This window comes from Syzygium oleosum, unplaced genomic scaffold (genome assembly GCF_021117445.2).
Source record: "Syzygium oleosum isolate NSW1041296 unplaced genomic scaffold, Sole_v2.1 Sole_v2.16, whole genome shotgun sequence".
NCBI classification, from domain to species: Eukaryota; Viridiplantae; Streptophyta; class Magnoliopsida; order Myrtales; family Myrtaceae; genus Syzygium; species Syzygium oleosum.
The window spans coordinates 1,433,560-1,453,212 of NW_026607500.1; the positions used below are offsets into that span (position 1 = coordinate 1,433,560).

The 19,653-nt window shown below is 37.6% G+C and overlaps 1 protein-coding gene and 1 pseudogene across 1 annotated transcript; both read right to left on the reverse strand.

Annotated features, from left to right (window-relative positions):
• Positions 1-1,671: 1,671 nt before the first annotated feature.
• LOC115686944 (lupeol synthase-like) lies at positions 1,672-9,709 on the reverse strand. Its single transcript, XM_030612375.2, has 19 exons — positions 9,555-9,709; positions 9,069-9,290; positions 6,484-6,669; positions 6,100-6,189; positions 5,788-5,985; positions 5,433-5,517; positions 5,175-5,341; positions 4,608-4,796; positions 4,397-4,510; positions 4,096-4,215; positions 3,896-4,018; positions 3,700-3,798; positions 3,516-3,572; positions 3,344-3,390; positions 3,119-3,262; positions 2,848-3,025; positions 2,663-2,743; positions 2,244-2,327; positions 1,672-2,137 (listed from the first exon to the last, which is right to left on the reverse strand). The coding sequence occupies exons 1-19, from the start codon at positions 9,678-9,680 to the stop codon at positions 2,027-2,029; spliced, it is 2,421 nt and encodes an 806-aa protein (XP_030468235.1). The 5' UTR covers positions 9,681-9,709; the 3' UTR covers positions 1,672-2,026.
• A 7,238-nt stretch (positions 9,710-16,947) lies between these two features.
• Positions 16,948-17,061, reverse strand: LOC115686951 (small nucleolar RNA R71; annotated as a pseudogene).
• Positions 17,062-19,653: the final 2,592 nt, after the last annotated feature.

The window sequence follows — 19,653 nt, forward strand, 5'->3', positions numbered from 1 at the left end:
AATATTTCAGTATAGCCAGGTCTTATCGCCGATCAGATTCAGGTGAAGTCTATTTATACTTGTGTCCATTGTACAATCTGGGCTTGTCGACAATTAACTTTCGACACAGTGTTCTGGTTTGTTTCTTTTCAGTTCAAGCTGGTTGATTCTATTACTCACCTGGATATCTACTGCCCAGAATCATTACAGAACTTGGTTGCTTTTCATTAAAAGCCGAAGAATGACTTTCGATGAAAGATATTTCGTCTCGGAATCGAGGCGAAACAAGAACAAATTGTATTGTCATGTATGCCATAGCTGAAAATAAAAAAAATAAAAAATAAAAAAGAATGGGTTTTATAATGGGAGATATACTTAGTGTGGGTTTAGGGCTTAAGCCATCTATAGGCTTAAGTGCAATAAGTTTCAACAAAATGGGCTTGATGACTTTTTTATTTCAAGTGGACTCCCTTAAAACAAGCCCAATCGTATCCGTGGCCCAGACCCGTGCAACCACATTTGTCCTTATTTAGTCTGGGCCTAATGGCCCACCCTGAATCCCAATTTTCGGAATATTTTTTATTAAAAATTATTAAAAAATCAAAAAATTGAAAAATTAGAGATTAGCTTAGAAACGGCCCTGATTAGGTTGTTAGATTTTAGCATTAGATTTAGCTTAGTTTCATTTAGTTAGTCTACATTTAGTTTATGTATTTTTGTGGTTATCTATGATATAGCTAAGTTTTTTCTAGATTGATCCTTTAGGCTAAAAATTGGACTCAATTTGAACTTAGCTCACGGGGGTTGATGTCCTAAGGCTCAATAAGGAATCACTGTTATATTTTTTACCGACTCATATTAGATTACTTCATCGCACTTCATCTTTTATTTACCTTTTATTACTACTCCTGATGTGTTTGGTGTGATTTCTCTCGTGTTGCTTTTTTGTGTTGTGACTTGCTTGTTCTAGTTAAATGGTTAGGTTTTACTTATGATCATAATAAACACCAAAAACATTGCATGAACACTTACCGGATGAAAACTTTGGAACTCATAATTTGGTAAAAAGATTGTGCAAAGACTTTAGTTGACAAATAATTAAGTTTTGATTCCGAAATGGCACTAGCTTAATAATTAGTGTAAGTCCCCAATCTTAGGTCTTTGGTTGCGTAGGAGGTGAGCTATACTCCCCTACTTCACTTGGCTTCTAGCCCACCCAAATGAGTTAGTGACAACTCCATCGTATGATAGAATTCTCATAGGTTAATCAATTAAATCAAACTTCGCGAGATAAGAGTTTGAAAGAACCTGTACTGACTAAAGACTGTCGATCGTGAACTCGACAGTAGCTCTAATCCCATTCTCCCCGAGCCCGTTCTAGAAGGTCGCAACAATCTTTCAATATTTCACAACATGAATTGGGAAAATTACCTATCAGTCCTATAAATCTATTGTGCGGATACCAATTCAATTCTAAACTTTACGAATTTGTGAATTTAGTCTTAAACCTTTGCGCGGAATTCCGATATAGTTCTTCCGACCAATTTTCCTCGGAAATCACTTAACTTGGCAATCCAGTCATCGTCAGCTGTTTTACGTGACACACCACTACATTATCAATTTCGAAAGAAAATTAGCCCAAAATTGGAATTTCTCGCAAAGATTTAAAGCTAAATTGACAAAATTAGAAAGTTTATGATTGAATCGACATCCATATAATGGTTTAGGACCGATTGGACAATTTCACCACATAAATTCATTGCCAAACACTCAAGATTCATGATGTAGCGTGGTCCAAAGGTTTAGATGGTAGAATTACACACACTAAATATGACATTAGCTTTGCTAAGCCGTACACTTGAGATTTATACATACTCGACGTCCACAAGTAAATACAACATTACGTATAATCTGTGGTGAAATTGGGAATTGACTTTTCACACTTGAAAGGAAGAAGGAGACTCGAGATAAGACACGTCACAGTTTCGGAACTTGCATTATTTAAATGATGATTTATTACGTCACAACTATCATCATGTCCTAAGCTTCATGCGAAGAGAACTCGCCTTCGGTATTCTCCAAGAGCCCATATTGGGAAGATGTTCCTAAACGATGAGTAGTTTAATGTGCAATTTCTCATAAATACTCCGGTGATTTCCTGTAGGCAATAAAAGTAAATAAAATAATAATAATTAAATTAAGCACATTACATTAAAATGAAACTTATGACTAGTAACGACTGTAGAAAGCACTGTCATAATTACCTGTTGAGGAAAATCACCATCGTCCATCTGTGAATTGATCAGCACTTTGACTCCGCGATGGATGGGTGTTGGGTCTATCTCGGCCTACAATAAAAATAAATGAACAAATAAATAAATAATCATAAGTAAGATTGAGTGGACCAAAAGTACACGCTTATATCATATTATTATCAAAATAGACAAATCTATTGCTATTTTTATGCGACATTTTCTTTGCTAATCTTGATCAAGTGTGCTGGTTAGATTAAAATGTCAATAATTCATTCTAAGATCTCACTTATCAAACATTGTTTGCGTGTGTACGTACGTACACGTCGTGCGTGTAGGCGGCTCACACGAATCCAGTGCACCCCGATAATTGCTCGATGAATCGGCTTGGTAGCCTATGTATCATGTCACATATATACTAAAAGACTAACCTGTCCTGCATCAATGAGGGACAACAAAGCCCATGCTGTTTGAACCAAGCTTGGTCGGTTTCCTTCCAAATTTGTATAAACCTACATTTACATGATTATATAAAATTAATTATGGACAATCATATCAAAGGAATTATATTTAATAATCTCTATAGTATGTAAAAAATATATAATGACTGGCATACCTTATTCTGGCTAGATAAATAACTCTCCCCCCATCCGCCACAAGGCAACTGTTTTGACAGCAAGAATTCACAGGCTTTTCTCACGGTTGGACAGTTGCGGTAGTTCTTCCCACAAGCCGCAAGCCCTTCTACGGCAAACCAAGTGCCATAGGTGTAGCAAATTCCCCAGCATCCATACCTAAATTGATAACACAATCTCACATTAAGTCAACTTACAGTATGTTCAATTGAAGGAAGGTAACATGTCCAGTTTTCTCATGCAGTATCTCACCATGAACCATCCGGCAACTGAGTGTCTTTGATGTAGTCTATCGCTCTCGCGATGCAACTGTTGATTTCCTTTTGACGATGCTTCGGGTGCAATTTTTTGAAGAGCGCAAGGCCTTGGATTGCGGACGCGGTGCACTCCACGTACCTATGTTAGCATATGAGTTATTGTATGCATAAGTAAACTGCTCAGGTTGATCAGTAAGTGTTGATGGTTTTTACGACTTACTCTCTTTCAATAAGGGTGTCCTCAAAGAATTCTGTAGGATTGAACTTCTGGTAAAGAAAAAAAGAAGGGTTTTGAGAGTTGTGAGATATATTTTTGCATGTGTTTATCCGTATAAGCTATTTCAAAGAACATTAGAAAGTAGACTTGGTGACTGCATGATGCTCAAAGTTACCTCCAACCATTCATATGCTCTTTGTGGCTCCCAAGCAGGAAAACCGCCATTGCTACTCTGCAATAGTTTTTGTAATGTATCAAATAGATTGTGTGACAATATTCTAGTGTCTGAATTTATCTTATTCATTCACTGAATTATGAAAGGAACCAAAAAAGAAAGGGCAAAAGTAGTTCTTAATTACTTGTAGGGAAAGAATAACATTCACGGCATCGTAGAATCGCTCTGTTTCAATCTTCTCGCCCACCAGGTCCGGAGACATTTGTGAGAACAGAAGCGCTGTCTGTGAAAGCCACGACACCATCGCATGTTAAAAGTATAACTACACTTTAAAAGAAGCTACCAAGACCCCATCAAATGCACATGACTGATTTAATTACCTTTAGCCCTTCTGCTGTACAATCAGAAACTTGCCAACCATGGTCTTGCATAGCAAATGTCCACGCTCCTTTAGATATGTGTCTGTACATTGCTTCGAAGTCACCAGACGGGTTATCTCGGACCTTCAAAAGAGCATGTTTCGATTGAATGCATGAACTACATTTAGTGACCAACCTCGTTAAAATCGAGTAGACATTACCTGCGAAGCTTTCACGAAATCATGCGCTTTCCTTAATGTAGTTGCATACTCTTCTGTTAGGTTACTTGACATGATTGCTTGGATGGCGAAAGCCGCATCCCACATTTGACAGCCGAAGGTCTGTGCAAACCGAAATGAACTTTTTAGCTTAGATAATTTGATAACACCAATGCTAATTTTGATTAAATTGCTTGCCACCGTATGCCAATTGGGATTCCAAAGTAATGATTCTCTTTGATGCTTCAGTGATGGAGAGCTACACCATTTTGAAGATATATGGGTCAAGATATGAAGTCGTTACCTGCATTTTAAGTCCATCTTCAGCTATCCAATAGTAGTCTGGAATCCTGGCAAGATGACGTTTGTAGGCTTCTGAATTCGGGTCTTCCACCCAACAAGCAATCAAACATAAAACCTACAAATATTTCACATTCACACGTTAAGATTGTTCGGTCTTTGACACGCTTTGTTAGAATCATAATGAAGGCTACTTATCGTGTTCTTCTTCGAACCTTTTCCACACATCCAATGGTCAAGTATCTGCTGTTCTCATCCTCGTAATGCACATGCTTGATCGCCACTTTCAGAGCCTTCTCTCTTATCATGGAAAACGGCCAGCGCTTCAAAGCTGGCTCCGCGACGTGGTGAAGGAATCCCCATAGCATATCTTGTACTAGAGGATGAGGGTAGTATAAATCCTCCTGAAGATCAGTACTTGGTTAAGCTTCACATATTCATTAACTTAACTAGTGCATTTCAATTCATTTTCATACATGTCAACAAGTGTTCCCTAGTTCACCAAACATATTTCAATTTTATCTCATGCCTTGAACAATAGATTAAAAAAAAAAAAACTTCCTTTCTACCAGCAGAAGAGTTGTTGCATTTTGGAGAGAATGGCCTTCAAAACATCCATAGCTTTTTCCAGGACCAGGGTTGGTTTTAAATCATTTATTAATTGAGACAATTTCTGAATTTAAATTTTAGATTTATCACATTACAGAGATCATAATTGGATCATTAAGCAACATATCAGTCCAGATTCTAAAGAAAAAGAAAACAGGATGCACAAGCCACACCTTTGCAACAGTATTCCTTGCTTTGTTCCAATTTATTACATTATAGGGCTCAGTGTAGAGCTCTTGTCTCAACGATAAAATCAATCCGGTGATAGGACCGACGAACCTCCTCCCGTACAAGTATGACATAGGCATGTAAACCAGACGACAATAGCACAGCATGTTACCTGAAATTGATCATTAGTTAACATGTCGATTCACTAAAATCATATCCAACCTTCGATCGAAGCTATGGAAAAGATACCAAGTTAAGCATACCAGGATGAATGGGAAATTTTCTTGGAAGAAGCCAAAATTCTGGGGGCAGTGGATTGCACCCTGCCCATTCATAAACACCTAGTACCTGCAACAATTTTGTAAATTTTAGCATCTTAACATAATTCTCTAGTCGGCAAGAAACTTGCATGATGCGTTGTTGTTTAAATGGAACATTTTTTCCCGTTTTCTTATTTCAGTAGGGTCAATGGAACTCTATATTGTGTTAGTTTAAACTTTTAGCAGGACTTTTTTTCTTTCTCTAACAGTCTTGTGTTCGGATGTATTCAAACTCTAGATTAACAAGTTGAACTTAAGTTTACGCCAATGAAAAAAACAGACATATATATTCGCATACCGTGAGCCAAAATTTTCCCCAAGATGGAGTCCCCACAAGACCACCATGATCAAGAATCCATTTCCTTCCTCTAGCCATGGCTCCATCCTCGCCATCTTCAAGCCCTTCTCCAAGCAATCTCAGTGCAATGTAGCTCAGTGCAGAGCCAAACATGGTGCTATGCCCTTCTACATGAAATCCCCAACCTCCATCTTCGTTCTTTTAAATTTATCGGCAAACAAGTACAAATACATCGTCATTATCGTTAGAAAGTATTTGCATCAAATGAAAAATGAAGTAATCTTGCATGAAAGATCAAAGAGCAAAGTGCACCTGGTGGTTGTATATGTAACGTTTGATTTCCTTCCTGTGCTCTGGAGAAAATATCGCATTCATCGCTCCCGTAATGTACAGTGCAAATACCTGCAACGCGTGTTCTCAATTCATAATTTGTATCATCGACTGGAATAATGCGAGAAATAGAAAGATTATCTTAATGAAATCGTAAGGACTCGAAGGCGTGCATCTTAGTTGTTCAGAGTTCGACTCGTTAGTGAAAATTATCCTGTACCGATTGGGTTTGGGCTCATGCTTCCTCGTCGTACAAAGATCTTTAGTGTGTCTCTTTATATCTATTTAACGTTAGACCTAAGAGAAAACATTCTAAGTGGGTCTAGGGTTCTGCTTGACGTCGGACCTAGAAAAGCGGAGGCTTACCATGGGAGGAAAGAAGAACAAAGGCCCAGCATTCTCTGCAGGCCAATGGCCATCGTGGGCCTGAATGGATGAGTAGAAGCTGATGGCCCTCCTCAGCGTGGTGGTCACTGCTTCCTCCGTCACGTCTTCAGCCGCCTCCACCTTCACCGGCGGCGGAATCAGCCCGCTCGGGTTCTCCTTTGTGAGCTGCATATTTTCAAGCATTGAAGTTTCTTAATCAAAGCTCATGCAAATCTGTGGTGCATATGTATGTCCGAAACTATGGACCAATGTCTAATTAAAGCCATCATGTTAAATGACACGAGGCGTAAATTGGTGTAAAGTACCAAAACTCAACGTGCAAGCTAGTATGATTATAGATATAGAGACTGGGAACTAAAATTGAGGCGCAAAGTGAGGAGGATTTCTTCAAGTTTTCCTGGAAAAGTGCTCGTGTATCTATTGGATCACTGACCATTTGTCATTATCAAGTGGTATAATTAATGCATAAAATACGTATGTTGCCAATACATGCAACAAGCGCTATGTAAAAATGATCAAAGTGGAGGCCTTGTTTGCGCCACGTATCAGCGGTCACAATGACTGCACACTATAACATCGAAATCGAATCGAAACTCACGTTCAACTATTGAAGTTTGCGAAATCATAAAGTCAAAGGAAGGAGTGCAAAAGTTGTTCAGCTTAAAAAGGGCTTATTCTAGATAATTAGATTTAAATCTGCTTGCTTCGTACCTTCTGGTTACACTAAAAAATAATTGGGTCCAAGGCCATGTGCGACCCGTGAGGCAATTTTGATTTTTTCCTTATTTTTTTTTGCACATTTCGTATTATAAGTTTGAGCAATATCTTTGTGGGCCCTCCTTCAATTTTAATATGTTGTGGCGTGGAAAGGAGATGATGAGGATTTTGTTTCATGCACAATATTCGGAAGGTTCTAAAATACATAGACATTGATGTAAGGAGTTTTTTTTTTTTTACGTTCTTTTTAAACTTTTTCATTGATAAAACTTCTGGGAGAAAAAGAGATTATTTTTTAAATTTTAAAACAAAAGGACCATCGGTCATCACATTGAAAATTAGCACGAGATTGATCACAGCTTAAAAATAAAGTTGATGGTACATTACTTTTGGTTTATTGGCTGATTGTTTCAGGATGACAATGGTATGGTCAGCAGCATATTACCCTAAGACTCCGTTTGTTTCGCGAAAAGCGAATAATTTAAAACATATTTTTCAAAAAATAATCGCTTGCATCACTTGAAATAATTAGCCAATGAAAAATATTTCTATTATCGACAACAATTTATGTCTAATCAATTTCGTGGATGATGAAAATAATTTTCATTCATTCGTTTTCATAAGTGATGCAAGCGATCATTTTTTAAAAAATGTTTTCCAAATTATTCGTTTTCCGTTAAACAAACGCATCCTAAATTTCTATTTTCATTGTAAATTGTCAATTAGGGTTACATAGGGTGTTGCCTACTTGATTTTTGCTCCTTGATGTGTCGCATGTGTCCAACTACGATGTTTACATAAAGTTGAGGAAGACAGCCTCAAACTTACTGGTCAACAAATATGTGAGAAAGACTAATCCAAAGGTATTAGTACCAATAATTCATGAGGTTGGAGAGGTCATTAGGCTATTCTAGTGAAGGTTGGAAAGGTCGCAAGGCTTTGATAAATCTTGTCGGAAGACTGGGAAAGAATATCCCGGTACGATGTCAATCGTTTACTTTTTACGTAAAAGGAGTCAAATTTCCCCTTGTCAATATTTCAAGACATCGGCGAGAAGTCGATGTCGGGTCTTCGCTATCTAAGACAAGTGTACATGAAATGATTGTCAAAATGATGTGCAAATTCATCTATCGCTCCATGTCGCTTTTAGCGTGGTGTTTGTCCTTGTCATGCTCAGGGGTATATATGTAGGATTTGTATGAGATTCACGTCTACGTAAAATAGTTTTTACACAGACAGTCATGAAATGAAAATTCCATCTGCAAAAGAAATGAATTCATTTACCAAAACTAAAAATTATATACGTGTAATGAAAAGAGAAGATAATGTTAAAGATCCGATTGAATTTATTAGGTTTTTGAAAAAACTAAGTAATAATTCTCTAGATTTCAGTGGCACATATTAGAAGCCGACTCACTACAGAATTTTTTATTTATTATTTCGGTCGTGGAGGATAGAATATAATTAAGTCCAAAGAATTAATCAAATGAACAAGGAAGAGGAAATGGGTTGTTGAGAGCAATGCTCCACTAGCATTCTTCTCAGTCATCATGGCAAACCATACTTTTTATAGATAGTGCAACAAACGGAAATTTCAACGCGGTAGCTTTAATTGTTGTATCAGAACAACAACAAATCTTCGATTATATTTTCATGTCTCTGTTAGCCTTTGTTAATTTATAATTTTGTACTTTAGTCTCGAGTAAAAGTAAAAGAAAGTGTTAAAATATATAAATATTAAATCACGCTTGGATCAAACAGTTTAAATTTTTAGAACTATTGACATTGTCCCGCAAAATTTGAATTTCTTTAGAGAGAGAGAGAAAAGAGTCTAGTTTTATACATGCCTGCATCCTCATCAGGAGATCAGCGCTCTGCTTGACCCGGAACCGATTCCTCGTGAACTCATCCCGGACCCTCTCGACCTCCGCCCTCTCCTCTAGCGTCCCGGCTTCGGGGTCAAACTCCCAGTGCTGCCGCCCAATGTGGTTGTTCACGCTGGTCAGCCACGGCCCGCCCTCCGCTATCTTCAGCTTCCACATTCTCTCTCTCTCCTGTATATTATTTATCTGCCAAACTCAACGCACAAAGCTCGCACATAAGAATACACAATTCACTACAACCTTCGAGGCAAACAGAAACGGCCCCATCCTTTTACTTCTCTTTGTTTTCTTTTGATCTGGTGATTGGTGGATCACTGAAAGAGCATGAAGTCGTCTATGCAATTTAGCCATGATTAACCAGCTATGGACTATGAGAGAGAGAGAGAGAGAGAGAGATTATGGAGCTTATAAGAGAAAGGAACAGGCTTGTCTCTCTCAGTTGCTGTGTACCTGGAAAGTGTCAAGAGCTGCAGAGGTGAGAGTGCGTGCGCTTTTGTGAGCTCCGAAAAGGAGGAGCTTAAATGATGGAAGGGGTGGTAGTGAAGCGTGGGAAGTGATGAGTTTGTGAACAAGCATGGGGGGTTTTTATAGGCGATCGAATGAGATTGAACTCTATTATTCTATTTGGCTTTTCTTTTCCCTTTTTTCATTTCTGGTCCAATGTCTATTTCTTGTTGGGGGAACGCCCAACTTAATTACTGCTTTGGAAACTTAGCAAGTTAGGGAAAATCCCATGAATACATTTTTTTTTTGGGGGGCAGACCGCGTTTACTGACCTTGAAAATCTTTGACCCTCTTTGTTTCGCTAACTCTCTTTGATAGGGTATTGCCTCTTTGCCCCACCTACCTTCATGTCCTCCCACCACAAATCGTGTTTCCACTTGTTGGGTCATCCAAGTTACTTGTAGGAGTTAAATTGGAAGAAATCGATCCCCTGCTTCCGTAATCCGTGCCGTTAAAGCAGAGCATTTCATAGTCGCTGAGGATTGAGCCACATCGTATCGGATCCATTTTTATTCGAAAGTTTAAGCAGAATCATGACCAAGCTATAATTGTGCTGCGATATGCTGTGACATGCTATGAGTGTAACTTGCGTGTATGAAGTGATACATGTAAGAAAGTTGCCGCACCCGACAAGCTGTTGTAATTATGGAGTCGCCAAGGTTGTAGGTATTCGGCAACGAACGCCTTATTAAAGGCGCCTCGCCCTTTTGCGCGGTCGAAGAACCTGCTATGACAAACCAGTAGCGAATAGCCCCAGTCCCTTCTCAAGCGTTACCATGCAAACCCATGCTAAAGCAAGGAAACATGGAGCTTGAGCAGCTGTAATAAACAGCAGTTCCTTCTATCTAGGAACCGTGCGTCCAGCACCTCATTTGGGATGATGGAAACAATGCAATCGTTGTTGCTGTCTGCTCCCTCTCTCCGCAGACACTTCAGATTTCATTACGGCAACAACCCTTTTAAACATATCAGTCGTAACTTCATATCCATCTCAAGATGAGGTAAATGAAAAGCAAGTCCAAGTCCTTCGTTAAGTGCCCAAAGTTCTGCCTTTGGTGTAGTGAACCCTCATTAGTCATACTGGAAATTCTCTACCATCCGTTTTAAGTAGTATTGAATCTTCATTAGAGATCCTTTTTGTAGGTAACGAGATTCCGCTTCTTGCTATGAAGACAGAACTCTTGCGCTTTACTGATGCGCGAGTCTCTGGTGTTAGCTAGGCTCACTCCGAAGCCCTTTAGTGCAAAGTAACTTTCTACACCAATATATCTCGACTTCGAATCTACACCGCGTTGCTTCGCAATGCAATAACTATCACGATGCCACTCAAGAAGAATCTCGCGTTTGAGTTCGTTAACACATACAGTTACACTCAACTTTCGTAAGAATTTAACCTAGTGAGCATCGAACTAACTAGCTAGATATCATTAGACAAACCCCTTTCTTTCTTTTGATATTAGCTGCTGCAGAACTTCTCCGTTCTCATGCGTCGAACTCTTTTGCTTAACGGCGTCATCAAAATGGGCACCTCAACCCCTACACAAGCCTCCACCCCATTGGACAACTCTTCTCATCACCACTTCGTTAACTATGATCTAGCAGCCTTCATCATCATCTCCACTTCGACTCTTACCTTCCGTATACCACCCCGTCACTGTCAAACCACACAAGTGCGAGAATTAGACAATTGCTAAGTGCAATTTAAGGCCTCTTTGCTACGAAAAGGACATTAAATAAATGCTTTTCACACGAGAATCATTCACAAAATAGAGACGTAATCATAAATGTCTGGGCCCCCATGAACCGTTGGGTTCAGTAGTGGGGGTTGATCAAGGTAGATACTCGTCAATTTGCTTCGCAATGCAATAACTATCACGATGCCACTCAAGAAGAATCTCGCGTTTGAGTTCGTTAACACATACAGTTACACTCAACTTTCGTAAGAATTTAACCTAGTGAGCATTGAACTAACTAGCCAGATATCATTAGACAAACCCCTTTCTTTCTTTTGATATTAGCTGCTGCAGAACTTCTCCGTTCTCATGCGTCGAACTCTTTTGCCTAACGTCGTCATCAAAACGGGCACCTCAACACCTACACAAGCCTCCACCCCATTGGACAACTCTTCTCATCACCACTTCGTTAACTATGATCTAGCAGCCTTCATCATCATCTCCACTTCGACTCTTACCTTCCGTATACCACCCCGTCACTGTCAAACCACACAAGTACGAGAATTAGACAATTGCTAACTGCAATTTAAGGCCTCTTTTCTACGAAAAGGACTTTAAATAAATGCTTTTCACACGAGAATCATTCACAAAATAGAGATGTAATCATAAATGTCTGGGCCCCCCATGAACCGTTGGGTTCAGTAGTGGGGGTTGATCAAGGTAGATACTTGTCAATTTGCTTCATGCTTATGTGCCAACCTTAGAATAGTGGGAAAGCACCACCTGGACATCATGCGCGTGCTGTGGCCGTATGGACATGCTAGCTTTTCCTTCAGTTCCTTTTCCATCTAATGAATAGGATGAACCCCAAGTTTGGTAAATTGGTACTCAATGGAAAAATAGCTCCTCACCATGTCAATGTTAATGTTGGCTAACAATATCATCTAGAGGGGGATAAATAAGTGATTTTGACAAATCTTGGCAAAATAGTGCGGAATTAATAGCGCCATGTTTGGTAACAGATTAATCAAATAAAAACATAATATAAATATGATCAAGTTCTAGTAATATTCAAGTAGTGTCGTGCAGTGTATCTATCAAGTAATGATTGACTATGAATAGAGAGATAGAAGACAATGCACACAGAGATTATAGTGGCTCAGCTTTAGTATAAGCTTATGTCCACTCTCCTATGCTAACGGCTTACTGGTTGGATTCCACTAGTCAACTGTTGAGAAGTTACAGTCACATGTGCTTGCTTATATCCACGCGCTTCTTGAGCACCTTATAGTCAAACTATCTCAACCTAAGCACACACCTTAAACACTACCAACACCTCTCAATAGTTTACAATATTAGTATACTCAAGATGTAAGAATATAGAACACTCTCTAGATTTGGATTTTGCACTCAAGATATCTTGTACTTATATCGGTGTCTTTGATCTTCTTATATACTCCTCGTCATCCAAACTACCCGTTGGAAAATCTTCACAGCAATCAATCTCCAATCTATCCGTTGGCCAATTGATTAGAGGATCAATTTAGCCATTGAAGTCAATCAATTTGAGTTCTCGTAAATATGGTCGCCCATACAATCAAATCTTTGGCTTCCAAAAATAGAGTGGCTTCTACTTGAAGAAAATCTTTTGTATTTGGGAGAATTGTCAATAAATCATTTCCTTCATATTAGGAATCCATACCAGATCACTCGTTGTTAAAGATCAGGTATTTTATATTGGGATAAAATAATAAGATCACGTGACAAAGTTGTCATCTCAGGTTGTGCTATCGCTCCGAGTATATCAGGTTTGTTGATGATATTAGACTCCTGTGTATATTAAAGCTTCTGCCGATATCCATCTTTTAGTACTTTGCTTATATCCAACGTATACTGCTAATGCCCTGCTGATATTTAGCTTACACAACATTCTACTGATATCTACGTAGTATGCTAAATGATGCTATGTAGTATACTGCTTATATTCAATCGATAGATAAATCTAGCTTCTTAGATATATTCAACTGTTCTTACCAAGATACTTTAATAACGATAGTGATGTAGATCCTGTAGATTGTTCACCTTGTTTGGTACCTCCAAGTCTCCACGAACTTCCCGTTCTTCATGACTTGTAGACTTCATAAAGGTTCGTCCAGTTTTCGTTAGTCTTTTACTTCATACTTTGGATACCTTTGATGTAGGCAAAGTACATCAACTTCACTCTAGCTTCTATCTTCCTGTCCTTCAAAACATATTGACAATTGTGGCTCTACATCACTATTCACCTATCCATGGTACCTCCTAAATTTACCAAACTCCCCATTCTAGACTTGTTCACCTTCTACTTAGTCCAACTTGTAGACACCTTTACACCCAATGCCATGTTCACCTTTGATAGAGACGTATAACCTTTAAACGTTCTTTAGGACATCATCTATATAACAACTTGTGCATCTTTCACCTGGTTACTCAACCATTAAACACATTAGTAGTCTTTGATTGTTTTTTCATCTTCAAAACATCATAAGGGATTTTCCCAATAATTTCCCCATTTTTTATGATAACAAAACAATATTTGAATATGCAGATGTGCAATCACGCTTTCAAAGATATTGAATTTTGTGAAAGGTAAAAGTAATTTGCTTATCTTGCAAAAAATAGGAATTCGGATTAGGGCATAGTAAGCATGTAATGAAATCTCCAAACTTAAGATATTCAATATAAAACAGAAGATAATAAATAAGTTGAGCTTAATAATATATAATGTAATTGCAGCTCAATATTATGCACCAAATATAATCAACCAATCAACACATATGCATATTTGTATTATCTCCCCCTTTTTGTTATAATAAAAAAAGCAATAATTATGGAAAGGGTGTCATGCAGAGAGTATACAGTATAGCTCATATTTGTTGACACCTAATTTTTTGTCCATCTTTAAAATTTTCTAAAAAATTACAAAATTAGGATTAGGAACCTTGGTCATTCTTAGGAATCTATTTCTAAACCAAAAATAAATTTTTTAGAATTTTTTAGAATTTTTCTTTATTTTCTTTTTGCCAAAATGAGTGAAAAATCAAGAAAAATACCAAATGGAGTTAAAAAATTCCATAAAAATAGTCATTAGTCTTCTTGTAAATCCAATTTCATCATTACAGTATAAATTTTGGAAAATTTCAATTGGGGATATGTTTTTCCCAAAATTGGGCAAATTCACACCTAAAACTGAACCAAAAATTCAATTGAATCATTTCTAGTCATTTTTAGTCCATAGTGTCTTCACAAAAAATGATTCAGGGACCTTGAATTGCATATTAGTCAGTCCAATTTTACAATTTAATGAAATAATTGAAAAACCTCAAAAATCAATTGAAAATTAGGAATTTTAAGCCCAAATTGAGGATCTTGGTCAATTCAAATTTGTCGAACCAAGGCAGCACCATTTCTAGGGTTAATCAATCATGGGTATTCCAATTTTGGCATCAATTTTGCCTAATTAGGTCGTTTGGGCACTGAATTGAACAAAAGCCCTATCAATCCGAATTCAAATTTGGGAATTTTTGGGTTTAATTGTGATAAAAACTGGTACAAATCCTATATTTGGATGTAAAATGTGTTGAGGAATCCAATTTTGAGGTTAAATGTGAAAAATTAGGTAAAAAAAAGGGCTAATTTGTGAATTTGGACCAACCAGGGTTTGCCGAGTCGACCCGACCCGACCCAACCCGACCCGACCCTGGTTAATCATCTTCTCCACCCGCCCAGGCTTGCTCATGTGAGAAAGAAAAGAAATATCTATTCGTGGCTACTACTTCACCGACTTAATCCGACCAATATATGATAACTCTATAAACATAGAGTTATTTTATCTTCTTTAAGCAATAAATAATGTAATATTTGTTAGAATATATTTGGATTTCCTTTCATTTACTTAATTTTTCCTTATTTATGCAAAATATTGAGATATGGAGAAAATAGGGCAAAAAGAAGGAAAGGAATATGCGACCCAGAAAAGAGTTAAAAGGTGGATATCACATTGAGAATTATGCGATTTATTCCCTAATTTTATGCAAAAAAGAAGCAATTGACTTGTGAGAGGAGTCTTGGATGTTATCATATAAATAGGATAATTTGGAGGAACAACGAGTTTTTTTTTAGATCGTTTTTGTTTTCAGTGTTCTGAGAGTTTTTCAAGTATTTTGAAGAAAAGACAAAAGTGATGACAGAATTCTTGTTCTTTGATTCAAGATGTTTGGTTTAATTTATATTTTCATTTCTTCTTCTATTATGTTCTAATTTTCTTTTAGAGCTACGACGTAGCCTAACCATGATGATGTGAATTTCATGCTTTTTATGCTTTGCAAGTAATTTCATTAATGTGAGTTATATATTATTGTTCTTAATGCCTTTAGGTGACTGGCCATCATTGGAATGATCTAATGTGCATGTTTGAGACTAAAAAGTGATAATATGCAATTGCTCATTATAATATATAACCATGAATTAAATGTGGATAGAAATGTACCATGTTATTTGTGTAGCTTTCGGTGATAAGGTGGTCCAAAAGATTCATTGTAAATCGGAAATATTCACAGATTTTAATGTACTTTTGTTTATTTAAATTCAAATAGAGATATAATGAATTGATAAACTGAGTAAGTTTGCTATACCCAGAGATATGATAGTAAATAGATTAGGAAATTCCGTTATCACATGTTTGATATTGTTTTTTTTTTTTTTGGTAAGGACATGTTTGATATTGTTTTTGTATGCATAAAATCTAAAATTTATATTTAGTGGTTATGGTAAAATTGGATGCTTTAACATATTTTATCTAATTGATTTTCTGCCTTTAATTTCTAAAATTTCATTTTTTAAAAATTGTCAATTTTTATTTACTCTCAATTCTATTTTGATTTGTTAGATAAATTTTAGAATTATTCTATTTTTAATATTTAATTGGTTTATTATCATCAATCTCTGTGGGACGATACTCTTCTCATCATTGTATTACTTGTTCAACACGTTCGTTGACACGTGCAGAATTTTACGAACAAGTTTTTGGTGCCGTTGCCGGGGATTGTTTATTTAATACCAATTAATATTGATACCAGATTATTCTAAGTTTAATCTAGCTTTTATCTTCTTTTTTTTTCAGAGTATACACCGGTGTATGACACGTAGCCAACAAGGAAAACTTGCTGAGTTTGATCTAGAAATCGAACGTACATTTAAAAGGCGAGTGATAGAACAAAGAAATCACACTAAAAAGATGGAGAGAGTTGGTGATGGTAGAAATCAACGTAGACTCTTAAAAGATTATGTTGCGCCAACAGTTGAGGACACCACATCAAGCATCAGGAGACCTACAATTCAAGCAAACAACTTTGAGATCAAGCCATCACTGATTTAGATGCTTCAACAATCAGTGCAATTTAGTGGGCTACCAAGCGATGATCCAAACGCTCACATTGATGCTTTTCTCGAAATCTTTGACACAATTAAATATAATGGAGTTACAGATGATGCTATTAAATTAAGATTATTTCCATTTTCCCTTAGAGACAAAGCTAAAGGTTGGTTCTCTTCTCTTCCTGCAGGATCAATCACTACGTGGAATGATATGGCCCAAAAATTTCTTGGTAAGTTCTTTCCACCTGCAAAATCTGCAAAAATGTGTAAGATATTTCTAATTTTATGTAGATGGATAATGAATCATTGTATGAAGCATGGGAAAGATTCAGGGAGTTTCTTAGGAGATGCCCACATCATGGACTACCCATATGGATGTAGGTACAAACTTTTTATAATGGGTGTAGTATAAATCTCCGTTCTATGATTGATGCAGTTGCAAGGGGAACTATGAATGATAAAACACCAGAAGAAGCCTACAACTTATTAGAAGAGATGGCATCCAATAGTTATCAGTGGCCTATTGAGAGAATACCAGTGCGTAAAGCTAGCGGAGTTCATGAGGTGGATGCTTTCACAGTAATTGCTGTGCAAATTGAAGCACTTAACAAAAAGATAGATAATATGAGTGTCTCAAGCATGAAAATTCAGAATATGACATGTGATTTTTGTGATGGACAACATGTTAGCATAAAATGTCAGGTAGGTAATACTTTTGCACAACCTAATGAAAATGCTAACTTTGTTGGGAATTTTAACAGATCACAGAATAATCCCTACTCCAACATGTACAATTCGGGATGGCGCAATCATCTAAATTTTTCATGGAATAATCAAAATGTGATGAGACCGCCACCGGGATTCAAACAACCAGAAGAGACAAAGTCCAATTTGGAAGATATAGTCACAAAACTTGCCAACACTACTACTTAGGACTTCATCAAGAGCACAGATGTGAGATTTCAGAATCAAGAGGCTTCAATTAGAAATCTGGAGATGCAAGTGGGGCAGTTAGCAAACATGATGTCGGGGAGATAACAGGGTTCTTTGCCTAGTAACACAGAGAAAAATCCAATTGAAAATGTAAAAGCTATAACCCTGAGAAGTGGTAAACAAGTGGGTGAAGAAGATGCTAAACAAGATATTTCCAAAGACAAAGAAGAAGAGGTCAAGAAACAACCAAAGGAGATAGGCAAGAGCAAAATTTTTCCACATAATCCCAAGCCATACGTACCGCCAGTTCCATTCCCTCAGCGACTTCGGCATCACAAAATAGATAATCAATTTTCTAAATTATATGATGTTTTTAAAAAAATTGTACATTAATATTCCTTTTGCAAATGCTTTAGCGCAAATGCCTAGTTATGCAAAAATTTTGAAGGAGATTTTGGCAAACAAAAGAAAGCTAGACGATTACGAAACTATGAAGTTGAATAAGGAATGTTCGGCCATCCTACAAAATAAATCACCTCCGAAGTTAAAAGATCCCGGGAGTTTTACAATTCCTTGCACAATTGGGAATTCTTACTTTGAAAAGGCATTGTGTGATTTAGGTACAAGTATTAATTTGATGCCTTTCTCTGTTTTTAGGAAATTAGGATTGGGTGAAGTAAAAGCAACCATAATGTCGCTTCAACTGGTTGATTGATCAATTAAATATCCGAGAGGTATTGTGGGAGATGTATTGGTAAAAGTTGATGTCACGCCCCGAACCCTAGCGGGCTCGCGATACCCCTTCGATGGTCGTATTGAATGCGATGTCCCAGGACGCGTCGCCGACCCAAACGAAACACGCGAAGACAAACGCAAGCGGCAACGGAAATTAAATAACCCAGACAATAAATAATGACAAAGGGGAAGCACGAAACAATAATTTCATAACGACAGTTTGAGACCACAAAATTCATACAATAGGCTCTTAAGGTTAGTATCCACCTTCATCATCAAAAAGGGACCGGTGGTAGGGTAGACTACGGAAGACATAAAAAGGGCTCTATCAAAAAGTTTCTAAGCCCAGCACCTAAACACCCCTACGGTGCCCAATCTGAATCGGACCCTGAAGGATCCGACTTCGTGTCCGAGTCAATCTCGATCAGCTCCTCCTCGTGCTCGGACACCATAGGCTCCTCCTCAGTGTCGCGCCGCGCTTTTTCGGGACTTTCGAGATTTGCGCGCTAAGGAGGTATTTCCGTATAAGGGTGTTGACACCTAAATTTTGGCGTATCATTTAATCGTAATTTGTATAGAAAATTAGGGATTAAATTTTTAACCCCTAAACGAAAATATCTAGGTTGCATAACATATAGTTTAAATTCATCTTAGATTAATTGCATTTTGCATCGGACCGGCGGTGACGAACGATCTTAAATTTCATCGAATGGGACTCGGCTCGCTTGGAATGCAAGGGCCGGGAATTACAAGTCAAACGGGCTCGGTTGTTTTAATTTGAGTTTAATTCAGCCCATTATGCTTAATTAAATAAAAAAAAAGCCCAAGTTAAATCAGCCCATTTAAATTAAATTAAACCTAAGCCCAAGCCTAAGCCCATTAGGACTATAAAGCCCATCTAATTGACCTAGGTTAGCATTATATAAACATGTTTAGGTCAGATTTTTAGGGGGAGGAGAGAAATTTCGGTTCAGAAATTCGGAGAAGTCGGAGGCTTCGTTCAAGAGGAGGTCTCCACGTTCTGGACGAAGAGAGACGGCCAAAAGAGCTCTCCTTCTCTGTAATGTTCATCACGTACAAAAAGAAGAGAGTTTGACTTTGAAAAGAGAGGGGCTGTCTTGCTTCTTGCGAGACTTCACGTGCAAAACAGGGATTGCACCAGAGAAAAAGAAAAGGAAAGGACCTCCCACTGCACGTTCTGAAAAGTCAGAGTTCTTCGAAGACCTCCCTGGTCATCATCTCGTCTCTGCACTCTCGGTGGTCTGCTGCTCCTTGACTTCCCTGCATCA

What these genes read in the sequence shown, in the direction of transcription:
- LOC115686944 (XM_030612375.2), bottom strand. Translation starts at nt 9,680, where the DNA reads ATGCTTGTTCACAAACTCATCACTTCCCACGCTTCACTACCACCCCTT. An exon ending in ATTTATCTAGCCAGAATAAG is followed by an intron (nt 2,744 to 2,847) that starts GTATGCCAGTCA and finishes ATGTAAATGTAG; the next exon opens with GTTTATACAAATTTGGAAGG. An exon ending in CCCTCATTGATGCAGGACAG is followed by an intron (nt 2,328 to 2,662) that starts GTTAGTCTTTTA and finishes TTTTTATTGTAG; the next exon opens with GCCGAGATAGACCCAACACC.